This window comes from Cydia fagiglandana, chromosome 9, assembly GCF_963556715.1.
Source record: "Cydia fagiglandana chromosome 9, ilCydFagi1.1, whole genome shotgun sequence".
NCBI lineage: Eukaryota > Metazoa > Arthropoda > Insecta > Lepidoptera > Tortricidae > Cydia > Cydia fagiglandana.
In genome coordinates this window covers 6,535,999-6,557,325 of record NC_085940.1, presented here as the reverse complement: position 1 = coordinate 6,557,325, position 21,327 = coordinate 6,535,999, and the positions used below count along the sequence as shown (strand labels likewise).

The 21,327-nt window shown below is 37.6% G+C and overlaps 1 protein-coding gene across 1 annotated transcript in view; it reads left to right on the top strand.

Moving 5' to 3' along the window:
- The window catches only part of LOC134667142 (guanylate cyclase 32E-like), a 186,937-nt gene that overhangs the window by 22,215 nt on the left and 143,395 nt on the right, over positions 1-21,327 (top strand). The window contains exons 2-7 of the mRNA XM_063524433.1: positions 1,291-1,497; positions 8,318-8,435; positions 9,031-9,177; positions 12,999-13,089; positions 14,943-15,027; positions 19,714-19,866. Coding sequence (XP_063380503.1) covers positions 1,291-1,497; positions 8,318-8,435; positions 9,031-9,177; positions 12,999-13,089; positions 14,943-15,027; positions 19,714-19,866 — 801 coding nt within the window. The remainder of the gene's footprint in view (positions 1-1,290; positions 1,498-8,317; positions 8,436-9,030; positions 9,178-12,998; positions 13,090-14,942; positions 15,028-19,713; positions 19,867-21,327) is intronic.

Below are 21,327 nucleotides of genomic sequence, written 5' to 3'. Positions count from 1 at the left end.
CCATTCATGCTCCATTCTTATTGCCCGCAAGGCCAGTCCTGAGGTATAAGTCAATGGTTCTTACCTACTTCGTTACACAGCGAGCGCTCTTGTGAGTAATTTATGACGTCAATCACTCGACTGGATTTTCGTTTTATGTTTTAAACTAGCGACCCGCCCGGCTTCGCACGGGTTACACAAAACCTTAACAAATTATATAAGTACCTAAACCTTTTTAATAATCACTCTATTGATAGGAAAACCGTATGGAAATCCGTTCAGTGGTTTTTGAGTTTATCGCGACCATACATACACACAAATCGACAGACGCGGCGAGGGACTTAGTTGTAGGTAGAGATAGAATTTAATTAAAAATTACACGCATTGGAAAAGCATTGAAGTGGAAGTAAACAAAGAGAACTGGCCACAGACGCTTAGGGGTTGTGCACATATCACGCGAGGTGTTTTCGGCTACTTTTTGAAACCCCCCCTCCCCCTTGGTGATATTTGGTGAGGTTTTTGGCTACCCCCCCCTCCCGCCACACAACCACACGTGTATTATTTTGAAATTTTTTCATTCGACCTAATAAGATAAATAGTATTGTATATAGAAAATCTTGTTTATTTTTCGATTTTCGTTAAATAGACTCACTATTTTGAAGTACAGAGTGAAGATTTATGTTTAACGAAACCGAGAAAAAAAGTATCTACTCATGTGGTAGGTTTTTTTTCTCAGTTTCGTTCACTGTAGAAAAATACACGTGAGGTTTCCTTATAACCCCAACCCCCCCCCCCCCCCCCCCTCCCTCAACGTGGTATATCGTGATTTTTTCATGGCCCCCCCCTCCCCCTGTCGAATCTCGCGTGATTTGTGCACAAGCCCTTAGCAATCGGATTTAATGAAAGCTTAATTAAAACTAACAATGTAATAACATGTTGGTAGGTTAATTTTCTAGTGGTGCGGGCTTCTAATAGCCGTATCGATTTAAAAAATTCCACCGCGTCTGTCTGTTTTGCATGTATGTTCACGATAAACTAAAAAACTACTGAAAGGATTTTCATGCGGTGCAATTTTCACCGATGATATATTTCTGCGCGATTCGGGAAATGAATTAGACATTACCTAATACCATATAGTAAAGATAATATATCTTTACTATTTCATATCTAGTGAATCTCTAATTCATTTCCCGAATCGAGCCGAAATACTAAAAAGTACGGAACCCTCGGTGGATGAGTTCGACTCGCACTTGACTGATTTATAAAAAATATCGTTGGCAGTATATATTAAATTTTATATATTTGTTCCAGAAATGCGCCGATGACAGTCCAAAGCGGGATGACAAGGCCACGGACCGTGAAGCGCGCGTAAGCCTTGGCGTCACGTTCGCGCGGACCCTGCCCCCGGCCTTCAAGATCAGCAAGTCCGTCATGGCCCTGCTAAAGGCTTTCAGCTGGAATAAGTTCGCCATTGTGGCTGGTGAAGGGGTCGCGGCACAACAGAAGGACGCTATTAAGGTATTTTCGATTTTTTAAGATATTTATGAATCTGTCTAACCTCAAAAGTAGTGGTAATTAACTTTCTTCCAAAATGCTTGTAGCTATACTTGCTATGATATCTAATATTGCGGTTCAATAATATGTAACAAACGACACTATAATTTAGTGCATATTTACTCAGATTCGTTTTGGAGGAAAAAAGTTACTACCACCTAAGGTGGACACTAGTATCACCACTTTATTACTACTTTTTATTTCTAGGTATCTGAAAAAAATAAAACTGGCTTAGTCTAGGCGCAAAATTTGCTTTCAAAAACGAATAGATTATGTAAGTGATTTGATTGTCGAATGGTTCTTTGTTTTACAAGGGGGCAAATTTGTTTAACCTCTAGTGCTTATAATGACAACCGAGCAAGCGAAAGATTCCAAAATTCAACTACGAGCGTAGCGAGTGGTTGGAAAAGTGGTATCTTGAGCTATGCGAGGGTTAACCCTTGTAAGTTAAACAAATTTTGTCACAGAGTGAAACACAACATTTTTCATCACACCAACACACGAAAAATATTAACTGTAAAATATCAAATTACAAAATTAAACCAAATAAATTCAAAATTAATGATATTAAATATTTATCGTTCAAAGTCATACTTAATTTTAATGTCAATCTACCAGCCAGCATAAAGGAAACAACTCAAAATTTGCATTTGATTACTTTGTCCCATATGTGGATAAAATGCAACTATCTCGTTAGTTTTTTAACAATATAGAGGGCCTTTACCAGCTGGTGTGGTGAAATAGTACATTTCGATGCTAGTGCGGAAGGTATGTCATTACTTCACGAGTACCGAGATATCTTGCCACGAGCCGCAGGCGAGTGGCAAGACTCGGGACGAGTGAAGAATGACATTTCCGCACGTGTATCGAACGACGTTTTTTAATACAGTTGCGAAAAAATAAGAAAAACATTGTTAATCGTACACTAAACAAAAGTGGTAACAGTGACAGCTCGGTTAGACGTCGTCTTTAAGTATATTATATCTATGGGCGTTTGGCAGCTATTCCGTTCCATTCAGTCAACTTATTAAGAACGGAATTTTCAATATTGAATATTAAAAAATAAACGAGTTATAATGATGAAGAGGTAAGTAATTAAATATGAAATATGTAATATTTTTCGTATTCTTACATTAACGGTAGGTTTTTATGCTGATTACGACGTTTAAAGGAAACTAATATTAACACTCATCAATAAGTAGTCGTGAATTGGAACAAGTATAAATTTAAAAAAATTGGAAAAGTAAAAAGCACTAGTTCGAGATAACCAACTTTCCGCACGCTAAACAGCTACGTAAAGTAGCACTTTTTGAGCAACTGTATTAAAATAGTACATTTCGATGCTAGTGCGGAAGGTATGTCATTACTTCACGAGTACCGAGATATCTTGCCACGAGCCGCAGGCGAGTGGCAAGACTCGGGACGAGTGAAGAATGACATTTCCGCACGTGTATCGAACGACGTTTTTTAATACAGTTGCGAAAAAATAAGAAAAACATTGTTAATCGTACACTAAACAAAAGTGGTAACAGTGACAGCTCGGTTAGACGTCGTCTTTAAGTATATTATATCTATGGGCGTTTGGCAGCTATTCCGTTCCATTCAGTCAACTTATTAAGAACGGAATATTTAATATTTAATATTAAAAAATAAACGTGTTATAATGATGAAGAGGTAAGTAATTAAATATGAAATATGTAATATTTTTCGTATTCTTACATTAACGGTAGGTTTTTATGCTGATTACGACGTTTAAAGGAAACTAATATTAACACTCATCAATAAGTAGTCGTGAATTGGAACAAGTATAAATTTAAAAAAATTGGAAAAGTAAAAAGCACTAGTTCGAGATAACCAACTTTCCGCACGCTAAACAGCTACGTAAAGTAGCACTTTTTGAGCAACTGTATTAAAAAAAATATTACACGCCCGCTTTTAATATAAGTACGATTTATCAAAGCAATTTCAAAAGAAAATCTTCTCAAATAGGTTTCTATTAGATTTATTAGTTAGACATACACAAACAATTCTTTGTCATGAGGTTTTTAAGATTACACCTACATACTTTCTTTGTGTATAAACTCATAACATAACAGTGGGACTTAGTCAATCTGTGTAAGAATGTCCTATTGACCGTGTTATTGTGTTACTTTTTGTTTTATTTATTTATTTTTGTCACGAATAAAAGCTCTCTATTCTCTATTCTATTCTATCTTATACTTACCTTTAAACGAGCTATTTTTGAAATATAATATAATACGCACACACCCACGCAGCGTTGGACGCATGCGATCAACGGAATGTAGGAAAAATTACGTTGTAAACGCAGCGGTAAGAGCATTGTTATTTTTCATGACATTCTGTTATGCGTTCAACGCTTCGTTAAGGTGACAGCCCATTTCCAACGACAGCTGCACTATCGTTCATTTTACTATGGAAATTTACAATAACACCGACGCGTGTAGTAGGGATCAGTAGTTCAGCTGCGGTCAGAAATGAAGTATTACCATTAAGGTGACAGTCCATTTCCAACGACAGCTGCACTACTGCTCATTTTACTACCTATGGAAATTGACAATGACAGCGACGCGTTCAGTACCGGTAGTGCAGCTGCGGTTAGAAATGGAATGTTGAATGATTATTACCATAAAGGTGACAGTCCATTTCCAACGACAGTTGCATTACTGTTCATTTTACTATGGAAATTGACAATAACAGCGACGCGTTCAGTACTAGGAGTGCAGCTGCGGTTAGAAATGGAATGTTACCATTAATCGCACAAAATAACCGCGCGCCTGTCAAGAACAAATCTGTAACTAGGTACATTCCCCTTTTTTCGTAAAAATTGCTATTCGTTGAAAGTTTTGCCAATACCGGTATTCGGACTCAATTAACCTAACTATGACCTATATTCCAACGAAAAACATGGAATGAAATTGCAATTTTTTTATAATAAACTGACTAGTAAAACCGGAAAATTGCTACTGAATTTTACCTTTCGCATATTTACTTACCTATGTTATTTCCTAACGAGCACCGTTTCCTAATTCAATTATTACTGAACTACATTGAGGTAACATTTTTCTTTATTTTTAATTTCCGACCGTTTCGAGCAAGACCTACCTCAACTCAACAGACTGAGCCCCTAAATTAGTTCGCGTAGTTGGAAACACTACCATGGCATGAAAAATTGGCCGGAAAAAAATATAAATCCTTTATATTTCAAATGAGCATGATTTGAATCTTTTAATGTTGTTTATTTAGAAATATAACGCCGTATCATGAAATTAATTTAGATCAAATAATGGCCTTTATTTAGTCCGTCCTTGGCTTTAATGCCGCCATTATCATGGTATTAAAAGATAATAGGGAAGTTTTTCTCAGACCATTTCAAAGTGTCTCAGTGTCCCATTAAAAATGCAGCGTGCATTTTAGATACTGACCTAATTAAAAATATAAAACTTGGCTACTTTGATTTATGCATCGGAAATTTTCTCGAGGCTCTTCGAACGTTGGCCTATTTCTTATATTAACACGTATTGCAATTATTACCCTTCTATGATTCACATAAAGTCTGTTTTAGAATGGCTCTTACTCGAACATAGTTGCTAGTGTTAGCTTTCATAAAAATAATTTTACTTAAGTATAGTGTCTTCCGGCGATAATCTTGAAAGTGGTGTGAAGTGCCTTAATGCCTAGATATTACGATGAGTGCACTTAATCTTGCTTTTCATAGTGTTGTTGAAACACTCGCTTACTTAATTTCACCTTTTTAGTTAAAGTAGGAGTATTTTAATAGGCTTATAGTTTATTAGATTCAAGCTAATGAAAGTTGATACTGAAAATTTAAAACTTTTTTCAAGTCACATATTTAATTACACAAACGGGTCTACCGCGATATAATTTCATTGTTTTTACCTTTAATTCCAACGTTTCAGCTGAGTTGCACCAGCTGTGGACCCGTTTGTGTGTAATTAAGTAATGTTTTTGTTTTAGTCGTCGACATTAATGGTTGATTTAAGACTTCGTATACCAAACTATAATCGCATATTTAATGGGCTCCCGACTCAACTATAATAACTTCATCACGAGACGCCTTAGTAAACTATAATGTATTTAAACAATCACGTCTCGCTGCAATCAAGCGTACAAAACCAGAGGATAGACCAAAATACATCAAAGAGCATCTTTTGAAAAATAAGCTCATTGATGCTTATTATTCTAAGATACTTATTATTCTGAGAGCGCTGGTGGCCTAGCGGTAAGAGCGTGCGACTTGCAATCCGGAGGTCGCGGGTTCAAACCCCGGCTCGTACCAATGAGTTTTTCGGAACTTATGTACGAAATATCATTTGATATTTACCAGTCGCTTTTCGGTGAAGGAAAACATCGTGAGGAAACCTGCATACATCTGCGAAGAAATTCAAAGGTGTATGTGAAGTCCCCAATCCGCATTGGGCTAGCGTGGGGACTATAGCCCAAGCCCTCTCGCGCTCGAGAGGAGGCCTGTGCCCAGCAGTGGGACGTATATAGGCTGAGATGATTCTAAGATACATTCATCAACCCAGATACTTACCCCGTTTAGTTTAATTATTAAGGTTGTATCCCTCTGAGTCCCTGAGGCCCTTATAAAGGATTTAATTCAAATCGAATTTTAGATTAAAATGGAATACAAGAGTATTCCAAATTCACAACTGCAATAATGACAAGGGGGACTTAGGAGCAATCGAAATCGTCGCCCTTATCTGGGTCTAACCAATTTCTACCTAAATACACTGACTAAACAAAACATTGTAAGTATCTCGGCAGTGAACGGATAGGGCGATTGTGCACTACAATGAATTTTTCTCAAAAATGGACGGCAAAGTCGACCTTGCTGTCTAAAAAATAGGTCGCGAAGCGTTTAGTTTATGGTCAGTCAAAAATTAAAAAGTTAAATACATTGCAGTCTCGATTTTGGGACTGCAATGTTGCATACAAATTCCATTATTTGTCGAGTTCCAAACTTTTTAAAAGTTGAAATGGCCATATCAATTGAAGGCACAGGCGCTTTAAACAGCCAAACAGATGATTAGTACCGCGACTATTTAGTTGTCTCAAATAGGTTGGCGTATTTTCGGCAGAAAAATACACTTCTATATTTTTATTAAAAAAATAAAAAGGCGGCAAGGGCTTTCTTCTGTGAAAATATATACGTAACAACGTTGCTTTTGTAAAATATTTCTATGATATTTATATTTCTTGCACCATTTTTGAGAAAAGCACTATATATGACTCGGCTGGAAGGCTACTTGCTGGCTTCGGATTCAATTAAACGGACTCCCAAGGTCGTCCGTTTAAAACGAATCCTCAGCCTGCAAGTAGCTACTTCCGAACCTCGACAATAATGTACTATTACTGTCATGAAAAAAAACGGATGATTGGCTTGTGCACTTGTCCGTCTTTTTACTCACAGGTACGACGCAGTGGGATGAAAAAAACGGATGATTGGCTTGTGCACTTGTCTGTCTTTTTACTCGCAGGTACGACGCAGTGGCATAAAAAAGCGGATGATTGGCTTGTGCACTTGTCCGTCTTTTTACTAGCAGGTGCGGCGCAGTGGGATCAAATAAACGGATGATTGGCTTGTGCACCTGTCCATTTTTTCTAAAAAAGAGGTAACCCCTAGCCTGTCTCCGCCCGGCCAAGTCATGAATAATACTAATTCCAGACGCAGTGCACAAGCATTAACACGTTTTTCATAGCTGTCATCTCGGACCGGAAAAAACTGTCCGGAATGGGGAAAAGTAAAATGTCTGACGGTAAAATTACGTCTAGTGCACAAGCTACTATATAGGTACATTTAATGGCGTGCCATATCGGACTGTAAAAAATCGGACTGCCGGACAGTAAAATTCATTGTAGTGCACAATCGCCTATAGAGCGAGAAAAACACTGGACTGTCATATTTACTTATTTCCCATAAGTACAAATAGGTACGTTACAATAACAATAACAAGATTAAGTAATGTTTACAGATTACAGTCAACACTTAAGTATTTGCTACCCCTTTGTGCTAGCACGGAAAGTTTAATTGACTTTGTATGTAATAATACATATTCGCTAAACTAAATGAGTGGGAGTCCACTTGTCTCGTAGTTCCAAATGTCAGCGGTATTTTGTTTTGTAGGTACTCCTACTCGTAAAGACAAACAGACTCGAGACAAACGTTATGGCTCCTCTACACGATGGGCCAACGCCAGCCACTCCAAGGGACGCATTTATGCGTTAGAGGGAGCAAGTGATATGTTATCTCGTCCTACCGCATGGCCGCGTCCCTTGGAGTGGCCAGCGTTGGCCCATCGTGTAGAGGAGCCGTTACACAAATTATACAACAAAGTGTGCACAACAAGTTAACAGATTCACTGCCCCCAACGCACATGTGCGTTCACCGTCATACAAGTTTGTTCCTAGGCCACGCCCCCTGGCAGTGAATGCGTTAATAAATACGTTGAAACGAGCGGTTTCAGCTTTCGTATTATCAGGTAGTATGAAGTAGTAGTAAACACTTTATTGGACAAAACAAGCACAAAACACAGAGAGAATACAGTAAATGTGTATAAAGGCGAGCTTATCTCATTAAGGGATAAGTTACTTCACGTATTTTCCTTAACTTCTCGAAGATTTAATCTGAATCTTAATTATGATTATGAATTGGAGCATTCTATGAAAGTGTCTACCGTTGTTTACTTACGGATAATTAAATGATCAAAAACATTATATGCTTATTTTATTTTGTTCTCAGAAACTGGCAACGCACAATGACATGATAGTAACGGCGGAGCACAATTTTCCTTATTACATACCCTTGAACATATCCAACATGGAGAAGATAGTGGACCAAACTTACGACAAGACGAGAGGTAAGTGATATATGATAACACTTTAAACTCCCGCGTTTTGTACACATATGTAATCACACACACACACACGCACGCACGCACGCACGCACGCACGCACGCACGCACGCACGCACACACGCACGCACGCACGCACGCACGCACGCACGCGCGCACGCACACACACAGCACACACACACATTTCTATGTAATAAATCGGATATAAGGAGTAAGCAACTTTACCATGACGTCACTTGTTGTGTTTTGAATGAAAGAGGCGGTCCCTACTGTCTTTATCACACTGTCACGTAGAGTCATATCCGTCGCCTATTGCCTTATTGTGAGTCAAAACGGTTTTGATCGTGGCATATAATGAAATGTTTTGCGTAACCGTAAAATGAGTAGGCTACACGGCTGTCAATCTAAATGTCTGTTCTATTTAAAGGCAACCACGCCGCAACCACGATAACCTACCTACAGGTAAAAAATTGGCCTAAATCGCCGTCAACGGGCAGGGTGCTCAGAAGGCTGGCCGCATTTCCTCTCTGTATAGCTATGCTGATGCGCTGTGCGAGATACTAGCCAGCCCTTTATTTCTAAGTCAATGTATATGTTGCAGTGTACGTGTTCCTGGGTGAGCACATAGCGCTGGTGGACTTTGTGAAGGTGCTTCAGGGCCGCGGGCTGCTCCAGACTGGCGACTACGCCGTGGTGGCGGTCGACGACGAGATATACGACCCAAGCACCTCCGCCATCGCCCATGCTGGTATACTTACTATTTCAATACAATAATTTTATTTCGAATTAAAAATCCATATTAGATAGTACAAGGCTCAACAAAACTTATAAATATACTAGACGGGCCCGCAGCTCCGCTCGCGTAAATGAAATAAAGAGTTTGTCTTATGTTTACTTAAATACCGATATTATTATGTATTGAATTGAACCCTGCCAGGGTTTATAACTGTGATAGGGACTTCTTATTTGTAACCGATATTTGGATAACTTACTTCGCAAATTTCTCAAAAAATTATGTGATTTGATAAAATGCAAGATTGTATTTTTTCATCTACGTAGGTATTTATTTAAAACTTGTTTAAACATAAAATTATGGGGTTGCATTTGAATTACGCATTATAGGGAGGGGGAGGGAGTAGGACCCCCCCCCCGAACCCTTCCCCAAAGTTAGGAAATCAATAGTTACCACGAATATTTTTTTTTTGTATTTGTTGAGGTTATGTTCAATAATACAACCAAAGCGTACGAAAGGGTAACCAATTTTGAATTTTGTATACATATTTTTGAGCACTATGTCCGTATACATGTTTTTGACCACTGTATTTCGTTTTTAACAGCGAGTCAGGTGTGTTGTGAACGCAACTTCAAACACGCATAAAAAAACTACGCGTCTCCTAGACACGAATTGGGTGTCATTTGAAAGTGGTGACCAACCCCTACAAAATGCCACCCTTCCCCCCGCCCCTCCCTATAATGCGTGATTCAAATGCTAACCCAAAATTATTATTTATTTTTATAAGCCCAATTGCAAACACGTTCATTAGAATAATTTCCGCCTTAAGACGAATATGTACGACCACCGCCCATAAATCGCATTTTCATACAAATGTAAATAGTCCCCATTTCCCTGTCTGGATATTGACATTACTTACGACGGCTACGGTGACGCAACGATCGAAAATGAGTCCTGGCTTCCGACACCAAATCACACCATGTTTCCCGGTCTTGCGATAGCTCTCGCCAGTCGCCATGGCCGAGGTTGATCAGATCTTGAGCAACCCTTGAGCTCCAAAATATCTGAGCATGCACTTTAACTACATTATAATTTACATTGTTCAGATATTTGTGAACACCTCACCCGTTCCGATATATCTGATGGTGACTGTTCAGCAAGAAGAAAAAATCCTACCTGGTCGAGTCGCATCGTATTACGCGAGAAAACAGTTCCCGAATTGGTTATATCTGTAAAGTCATTAAAGTATAATTATCACACACACATTATTACGGGCACCATCCCTTAAACTGATGGGTTCTCTGGCCTATCTCGGAAGCCGTGAAAGTCAATCTGAATAATATAACTCAAAAAGAAATTTAAAACAATAAAATACAAATTATTAACACGATAATCATACGATAATATTAATTTGATTGATATGTCATGTCATAAATGGCATAAGGCACTCGTATGGGCTATGGACTAAGGTTGAGGTTGGCAGCACTTTTTATTTTACTTCGTGTAAAAAAACTCAGAAATACCTGTATACTAACATGACAAACATAATTTAGGTTACTTTAACTTACGGATAATTTGGTCTAGGCTGTAGCACCACCAAACGAAAACAACCGAGAGTTGCCGAAAATGGGCGAATATAGTAAAATCAAGATTGTTATGAAAATTTCTTTTACTTATTGTAAATTAAATACGCATAGAAAGCGATAGTTTTTATGTTCTAGTTTTATTCCTATATGTAGATAATTGATTTAAACAGTTTTTTCTTATCATACGTGCGTTGTATTCGAGATACGTGTCAAAAACTTTTTTAGAAATTTGTAAGGCGCCATCTCTCTTCTTCGCTGGTTTTTTATCCCGTTCTGGTTTTTCAATTTTATATATATGATGTTAGTGATATAAAGATGCCATGTATTTTATTTTATACGTAGATTAGTGAGTGTCAGGAGAGCGGATCGACCTCAAAGAATTTCAACAAAATAACATATTGTACAGTCAACGGTAAAAATATGGGTGTACAAATCATTTCAAAAATATGTCCCATAACTCTTATGTCAGTGAATTAAGAACTATGGGACATATTTTTGAGTAAGTTGTCTACACCCATATTTTTACCGTTGACTGTACCTACTGTGTACTTACCTCGGTTTACCTTTAATGGTAACCAGTTTACCTCTCCTTAAAACGAGCTATTTAAAAAAGGTCCACCCGGTATTCTGATGTCAGAATGCCTATAAAATCTTGCATTATATCGCACTAAAATCATGAAGTTATATTGTACCTTCAGTATACTTCTACAAACCTTTAATAATTATGAAATATGATTCGACAGTAGGCAAAATGGTTCTTTATACTTAGTGCAATCTTTAGGCTGTCATTAAATAAGTTATATTTTTCAATTATACGCTCCAACCGCATTCATTAGTTAATTAGTTTTAGATGTTAATACACTTTCGTATTTACTTCTAAAACTTTGCTTATTTCAGACAGAATGTAATATAAATTTCGTTTAAAATGCATTGAATATTGTGCTTTAGTAAATTCAAACATGTTTAAAAATAAAACCGTATTTTAATATCAAACACATTTAATGTCAAAACTAGTATATACTCGTACTTGAATTTTTTACTTTAAATGCAAGCTTAAAAGCATTAATTTAAAGCATTAGTTTAGTTTATATTTAATATAAATGCAAGCTGTGAAAATTAAATATATTTATTTCGTATTTTTTTTAAGATGAAAAATCAGAATCGTAATTTACCTACCTATAAGTTAATTCACATCTGTGCCGATGACCCACTTTGAGTAATATTTAGAGATGAAGAGAGCTGTAAGGTGCAATATCATGAAAATAAATATCTATCGCAATAAATATATCGTCATCTATTTCTCGGAATATCTTTTATAGATGAGATATTTTCCGATGCAAAATAGAAAAAGCAATAAGAAAACGTTTCAAAGGGGGACTGCAAATCGAAAACTCACGTAGTGTTGTGTAGGACTCGAGTACTTCAAGACTCGACTCTGTTTTTCAGGCTCTTATAATTAAGTATAAACTCGAGTTCTTCGAGTAGAGACTTGAGTCCTTTTCAGAGAAATAAATGTCATATACTAAGAAAACAAATTAAAAATATTTGCTGAAAATAATTTAATTTGTTCAAATACTTCATAGTAGGAAACACCTATAAATTTTTTGAGGCTCGAGTCCATTCCAGTTACACTTAAAAAAAACTCAACAATAAAGGACTCGACTTGAAATAAAAAGACTCAGAAGTTTTTAAAGCGCAGGTTCTCGTAAAAACGAGCTGGGTTCTTCAAATTCAGACTCAAAGGACTCGAGTTCCTACCAACACTAAGCTCACGTCAATATTATTATTGCCAATCCTATTTAAACAGACTGTGGAGTACTTTTCCGACCTTGAACCCAATACAAGTGCGAAATTCGAATCGAGTGGTTTTAAATCGACACGAGTTACAGTTATATATTATGTCCATTTAAACTTTCGAGATAAAGTTAAATTTTATTTATTCTGTGCTTACAAATAGATTATTTCTATTTCAACTCAACTATAATATTTACAGTTGAGAACATTATACAAAACAGATAAACGAAAATCTCCCAATGAAAGAAAGTTACTGCCCGATTCGAACTTTAAGATACGTTTATTAATAGATCTAGAAACGATATGGAATAGATGTGTCAGTGTCAAAAGTGACGTTTTTGTTCGAAAATACGTCAGATTTGACACTGACATATCTAATCCATATCGTTTCTAGATCTATTCATTGACGTATCTTTAAGTTCGATTGGGCCATTAATGTTTTAATGTTTGTTTCAGATCATCTGGGTCAAAATAGCAGTAGCGACGTCATGGCTTTCAGGGCTGTACTCAAACTGACGCCATCATTTCCAACGAATCCTATTTATGAGTGAGTAAAAAAAGTATCAAAGGTTGAAAAGCTTTGATAAGAAAAACTAAGGAGTAAGGGAAACACTTGTAGAGATTTTTTTTGTAAATTTGACTTATAGTCATATTAAATTTTTTCTTCTTTTGGCCTCAGAAATGCGTGGTTAAAATATATTGGGTTGCTAGTGAACATCGTGAATAATATTGTCAGGAAAAAGTGGCATTGTTGCGAATCATTCCTGCACGTGCTGCTAATATTTTGGACTTTCTATAAAGGCGGAAATTCTATTTCCTATCTTTTTTTCCTTATTTTTAGGACGTGAATCACACATCAATATGCGGCGCTCGTTTCTTATTCGAGGATCATGTTTTTCAATTCATGTTTCATACATATCAAGGTTACTTACAGGGCCAACAATGCCCTTATCCCTAGACTTGTTGCCGGATAATTTTATAGCCTAAAAATTGAAGAGTAAGCTAACCGGCCATTTCTGCATACGGATGTTTTGCCATTTTCATGCACAGATATACCTATTTTAGGACTTTATGTTTACCTTTTCAAGAATGAGTTTTTTTTTAATTTTAATTATTTTTACTGAATTAATTTTTAACAAGCAGAATCGTCTGCAAACGATGCTATTAAGCTTAGAATGTTTATTAGGGTTCCGTACCCAAAGGGTAAAACGGGACCCTATTACTAAGACTTCGCTGTCCGTCCGTCTGTCCGTCCGTCCGTCCGTCTGTCACCAGGCTGTATCTCACGAACCGTGATAGCTAGACAGTTGAAATTTTCACAGATGATGTATTTCTGTTGCCGCTATAACAACAAATACTAAAAACAGAATAAAATAAAGATTTAAATGGGGCTCCCATACAACAAACGTGATTTTTGACCAAAGTTAAGCAACGTCGGGAGTGGTCAGTACTTGGATGGGTGACCGTTTTTTTTTATTGTTTTTTTTTGCATTATGGTACGGAACCCTTCGTGCGCGAGTCCGACTCGCACTTGCCCGGTTTTTTTTACTATAGTGCTACAAAAGTACCCATATTGTGGGCGGCAGACTATTAGGAGTCATAAACAAAGGATTAACTTTTTTATTAACATACTAACTTCTGCCCAGGACTTCGTTTGCGAAGTATGGTGATTATTGTAAAAAACTATGCTATGTCCTGCCTCGGGTCTCAAACTATTTCCATACCCATCTAAATCAGTTTAGCGGTTTAAGCGTACCTCTTTACGCTTCAGACAGAATTACTTTTGTAGGGGAGACCGAGATGAGTTGTGACAGAGGAGAGTTGTGACATTGTCGATTTTTTGGAATCTATTAACTAAAAACTAGATCACAATAGCGCGCGTTTTTTAGTTCAAGTTGCGAGCTAACAAACGCACACTGTTGCGAGCTCACTAACAGTTATTAGATTCCAAAAAATCGACAATCTCTCAATCTCGCCTATTTATAATTATTAACTAGATCCTTCCCGCGAATTTGTCTGTGTGGGTAGGATAATGATGACTGATTAAATGATATAAGTATTGGAATCATATCAGTTAAATAGCTGTCATTCACGCGGGCGTCCCACTCGCACTAATACTTGTGCGGACCAGTTTGAGCGAAATGAACATGTCAGTGTCAAAAGTGACGTTTTTATTTGAAGAAACGTCAATTTTGAAACTTGTTTGACACTAACATATCCGATCCATATCGTTTCAATATCTAGTATTTGACGTATCTCATTGTTCGAATACGGCTTTTGGGTTCCGACACAGGATAGCGCCACTTTTCTCGGTCCTGTGCACGGTGTGTTCGGTTTTCTCGGTTCAGCTAACTACTGCACGTTTAAATTGGCCTGTATTTAACAAGTGTTGTGTTTCAGGGAGCTGTGTCAGATGATACGCAACCACTCGGCTGCGCCCCCGTTCTGTGTGCCCAATTACCATAAGCTTTACGAAGACGCCTCTGTAAGTAACATGATATTATAGCATCTTAATTTAATATTTGTTTAACTAACTAGCATTAGTAATTAGCCTTGAAAAAAAAAACCGGTGATTTGATAACCTCCGCCTTTTTTGCATTAGATTAAAAATAAAGTAGTAAGTAAATAGTATTTGACAGGCTCAGCAGTGGGCGACTGAAGACTAAAATGATGATGATGATTTGACAGGTTACGCTATACTCCTAACTATAATAAGTTTAATCAATAGAACGCTTGATCTTGAAACTGCGTACCTAACTACTCAATTGAATTTTTCTCTAGTTCAGCCTCTATTTGTTGACCCCTCCACCCATATTAACTTTGGAATTAGGTACTCTCAAATCAATCGAATAATTGATGAAATTTACACCCAGTATAGTGGTATACCGGGTGTGGCCTGTAATATAAGCAAAATATTAAACCGTAAGCTGTATTCCTCATACTGACCAACATTTGTTCAGCGACTTTTAAAAATAACTTGTGGTTTGAATTTAAATACACTTTAAAGTTTATTCTAAGACGCAATGTATTGCAAATTTTTATTATGTTTAAGGCGTGACAAGCAACGTCAGTCACAATGATAATGGCGTGGCGATGGCATCCATTGAAAATAATATTTATTTTGTATGAAAAATAGGGAGTCTGAATACTTCATAATTTTTAAAAGTTGTTGAACAAAAGTGTCACTGTTTGAGGAGTACAATCTATGTTTTAATTATTTGCTCGTGTTTCAGGCCACACCCGGTATAAACATAACCTTGAATATCAAGGCCCAATCAGAGATTTCCTACATATGGAATATTCAATAACACGAGTCATTCCCGTAATAAGGAAGCAACCAACCTTTCCTACGAATAGGGTTTCATTTCTACTAACGACCAATACGAGTACGTGCTACGAGATTTGAGTCCAGCCGGCCTAGACAAGGTTACAATCGCTATCGCTTTGACAACGAAAAGCATTATCTCTCTCTATCACTCTTCCATATTAGCGCGACAGTGACAGCTGCGTTTCGATCGCTACGGAGCGTAAGCGATTGGCATCTTGGCTACGCGGCCTGCCGGCCTAGCCAAGGTTACAATCGCTATCGCTTCGACAACGAAACGCTTTGTGTCTCTCTATCACTCTTCCATATTAGTGCGACAGTGACAGTTGCGTTTCGATCGCTACGGAGCGTAAGCGATTGGCATTTTGGCTACGCGGCCTGGCTCCGTAGACATATCCGTAGACAATAACATGTCAATCGCTAACGCTACGTAGCGAACGAAACGCAACTATCACTGTCACCACAGAATAAATAATAGTACTAGGTACAGAAGACTCACTCTCTAACAAAACGCGTCTGTCACGATCAGCACAGATAAGGCCGCTAGGTGGCGACAGCGCCACGCGCGGCTTATGGCAAACCCCAAAATTGGGGTCGAACGGATGTACTTTTAGCTACCTGTAGCAAAGCGACGAAATCGCGGAGTGAGCCACGCCTGCTGTCACGCTAATATGGAAGAGTAATAGAGAGACACATAGCGGTTTGAGGACGATGCGCAACCATCACCTTGACTAGGCCGCCAGGAGTTTTTGTATATTTGAAGATTACCCGAGGCGATGATAGATGACCAAAGTTATTAGCTTAAGGTGAGCTAAAGATTATGAAATAATTGTGCAGAAAAATATCGGAACGAGAAAATATAGACGAAGAGTGACCAAGACAAGTCTGCACAATAACACACGCATTACAAGTGTTATTTACTTATACGTAATAATTCCATAGAAGTTTGACGTGTAAAATAACACTCGCACTGCGTATGCTATTAAAATCGTTGCAATCAAAATTTTGTTTAAAAAAGGGAGAAACGTTGCTTTTAAACCCTCATGCAAATTAAAATCGAATTTTGAACGTTGTGAAGGTTTCAAGAGGTGAACAAACTTTGCTACCAAGTTTACATTACAAATTAAGCCAATTAATGCTATAATAAATATTAATTATGCAAAATTATCTTAAATGTCCATTATTCTGACTTACGGCTAACTTATCAAATTACGTACTCTTCAGGATTTCAAACAATAAGGATATCGTTTTCAAAAGGAGTAATGGAAACCTATTTACTTACCTATTTTATTGGCGCCATTTTGAGTCTCATATTAATTACATTTACGAGGTTTCCCTTATCTTCTTCTTCTTCTTTGTCCGTCCCTGTTCCCGTTATCTGGGGTCGGGTCTCCTCACACTTCTGCTCCAGGCCCATCGGTCCCGGATTGTCGGTTTCAACAACAACAACAACACCAACAACAACAACAACAACAATACAACAACAAGGTTTTCCTTATCAATCTAATTATATAAATATGTATATTGATAAACCGAAATGAACATTAAATAGATTACAATTAAAAAAAACTGTGCAAGTGCGATTTTTTTTAACAGTTTCAGAGGAAAATTTAATGTAAATTTTACTTATTTACCTATAAGTTTGTTACTTACTATTCGGATACTATTCTTGCAACGTTCGTGGTAATAAATAAACGTTAAATTTGACTTTTTGATTTGTAAAAAAATCAGAAACACTGGACATGGACAGGGTGAAAGGTTTTAGTCCGTAGACAGCTGCAGAAATCCTAGCTAAGTCAGACATGCTGCCAAACCGGGCTGGCAGTATCCAATGAGGATAACCTCCACCTAGGGCAAAACTAAACTAAAAGCGAAAAGCTTTTTTGATGCAAAATTCATAGAACCACACGCTCGAAACCAATCTGATTCGTAAACAAGCTGAAAAATAACATGGTTTGCCTACTTTTGGACTAAACTAGGTCACAGCTGACTAAGCTGGCTAATTGGAAGGACAGGTAAATAAAAAAAACAAAGAAAATTCTACTGTATGAATTTTAGAAACTGGGGCAAAAGTTCGCGATGAGAAATTTTGACATTTTCAACTAAACTGGTACCTATACGACCAACCTAACTTTTTAATTGGAAAGTTGGCAAGTTAATTTACTAGTTGTAAAATAACTAGTTAGTATTCTAACTACATACTTTACATATATCTCTCCCTATCTCGTCAAAACCACAGTATAAATAATAGTACTAGGTACAGAAGACTCACTCTCTAACAAAACGCGTCTGTTACGATCAGGACAGATAAGGCCGCTAGGTGGCGACAAAATTGGTGTGGAACGGATGTACTTTTAGCTACTTGTAGCAAAGCGACGAAATCGCGGAGTTACCCACGCCTGTCAAAACTGACAACTTACTTACTTGGTTGGCGCGGTGATCCAAAATGAGTCTTGGCCTCCAACACAAGAGCACCCCACTTTGATCGGTCCAGAGCTGGCGGGACAACTTATATAAAACAAAATATATTTTTATATACGATACCTTGAAGGTCGCTCACGCGTGGTGCATGCGAAATTAAGTTAAAGTTATATGTGAGATGCGCACCAGTCACCACGACAACCGTCAAGGTCATATCGTTCCAAACCAGTTCAAAAGCATAACACATTGGTTATGTCTGAATAAGATTCACGATTAGGATAAAAATACTTAGCGTTTATAAGTTAGGCTTTTCTATTTCGAGAAAGATGATTGGAACGAATGATGTTGAAGACTGATTCAAGTTACGCACAGATAAAAAGTGTGGAAAAAGGAACGTAGATTTCAAAAAGTTCCCGACAGATTTATAAAATCACGATTCACGACGTAGGTAAGGTGTATTCGGGTAATATAGAATGTCGGATAATTCCGAAAACCAGATGAAAATCACCCTTAATTCCATCATAATAAAAGTCTCGTTTCGGAATTATCCGACAGTTTTCGACATTCGGAATTACCCGAGTAAACCTTATTGTTTTTGTCCAAGTACGGGTAGAGTGGAATGTTATTAATTTAGCAGTTTAGAGTCGAGTCAAACTAATTCTGCACATATTTTCAGGCAGTGAAAAGTGTGTGTCATCATACGTCAGATTCCTTTGAAAATATGACATTCATAGTAGCACTCACACTGTTGTCATGTCAAAGGACCTGCAAAATCCGCTTAGGCGGACCCTGTGTATCTCGGTATGCAGATACATTTATGATGTATAGTGCTTAATTGTTTTCCATCGTACTTTCTCGTACGTATTTGTCATGCTACTATTCACTCAACCTTTGTACAATACTTTTTGTACCTGTGACTGACTGAAAAGAAAGACACGTTCGTACGTTTCCGTGAAAATGCGATGGAAAATAATTATGCACTATAACTGTAGCATCTTGAGTCCCAGCGTCAACTTCAAAACTTCTCAGCTGATTTTATTTCATATTTCATATTTCATTTATTGCAGTCATGAACATAAATTACATAATAGGATCTTACAGTTAAGTTGGCCAATTCATGACACCCTGTTAGGGCACATAATATTTCACTTACTAGCTAATACCTATTAAAACATTTCATCATAATCTATCGGATAATTAAGAGTGTGTAAAAAAAAAGTCTGATAATAGTACCTATAACATTGTAAAAGTCAATAAAGAATAAAATTAAAATGTAAATAAAATTAAAAAATTAAATTAAAAATTTAATAAAAAAAAAAACACATTCCATACATTAAGTTTTTAAAAGAACAAATGAAATGTCAATAGAGTCGATTTTCCGATGAGTTTTTTCTTGTTACGTAACGGTATTTGTTTTGTCACTAGGTACCAATAGAAGCGGCTCATTTGTACGACGCAGTGGTACTCTGGGCCAGGGCTGCCACCGCCGCGATGCGGGCGGGGCTCCCGGCTACCGACGGGGCCTCCCTGATGAAGCTTCTTCGACCCACTACTTACCGCTCTGTTCAGGGATTTGATGTAAGTTTTATGTATACTTTCTTAACTACATAGTTATGTATTTAATTTCACAGTGTATACGCGTATTTTGTTTTGCCAATCTAAAGAAAAATGTGTTATCTTTGTATGGGATGCATACTATTGCACATAGAGTTACTGCCTTTCAACTTTGAGTATCAGTGTAAGATACTATTTTTTCAAAGTAGTTATTATTTATTATTATTGGGGTGTTGTGGGCCTCCGAGTGCCACTTCGACCAAGCTGTGATCTATTGTGATGGCCCTTTAAAGTTCACTACTAATGCCCGTTGAATCCAGGAAATTCCAGATTCTTGGGGCCGTAATGCTCTGTACCCTCATAGTATGTGTCGGCCTAGGTAGGTACTTCTTTTGGACATTAGTGGTCTGCAGGAACATAGGGCAAGTTAAATAAAGGCTTGTAAAATAATATCAGGCGGCGTAGCACGGTCGCGTTTTTATCCCTTGTCACCATGCCTGTCACGTTCTAACAAGTATGTAAGTGCGAAAGGGACGCGCATAGTGATAGTCGATAAAAATGGAACCGTGCTGCGCCCGCAGGCCACGAAACGCGCCTGTCTACCGTCGTTATGGCTCTTCTACACGATGGGCCTACGCCGGCCACTCCAAGGGACGTATTTTATTTTAAGGGGAGCAAGTGATATTGCTATCTCATTCTACCGCATGGCTGCGTCCCTTGGAGTGGCCGACGTTGGCCCATCGTCTAGAGGAGCCATTACAGAAAGTCCGCAAGGTCGAAGGGTCTGGGCCGGATCTAGCATACCTAAATTAAACTTTCTGTCATGACGCGACTGGTCATTTATAGCTTTCTTGCTGAGTAAGACTGATGTTGTGCCTCCGTTTGTTGCTGTTAGATTACTTATTTATAATATAAAATGGGAAGTAATGAAATTATCTGCCGTTTTTAAAACTGATTTGTAAAATAAAACCCTTTTACCTTACCTGCTTAAAAAGTATTGAGTATCCTCCGGGTATCATATTTCTTGAGCAAATAAGGAAACTAATTTATTTTTTAAAAATCTCAAAGGATAATTAATTTATTTTATTGAATCAGATAAATAAACAACGTTGTTTATAATAAAAAAGCTTATTTTCAAATTTAAAATAAAAATAAAGGAGGGAATATGAAGGCGGATATAAGTTTAGATAATTATATTTAAATACTATCCCATGGACCCGGGTATGTCCTTAAACTACGTCCAGGACCCGGGTATGTCCTTAAACCACGTCTAAGATCACCGGTGGACGGGCAGCAGCGTCCCTCAAATTCGGTGTACTCGACTGCGATCGCCAACCCGCCTGCCAAGCGTGGCGATTATGGCATTCACCCCCCAAAAAAGGGGGAGGCCTATGTTCAGCAGTGAACGTCTTATGGCTGAGATGATGATGATGATGACTATCCCATGCCTATTATATTTTAACGATTTGATATGGGTTTCATCTT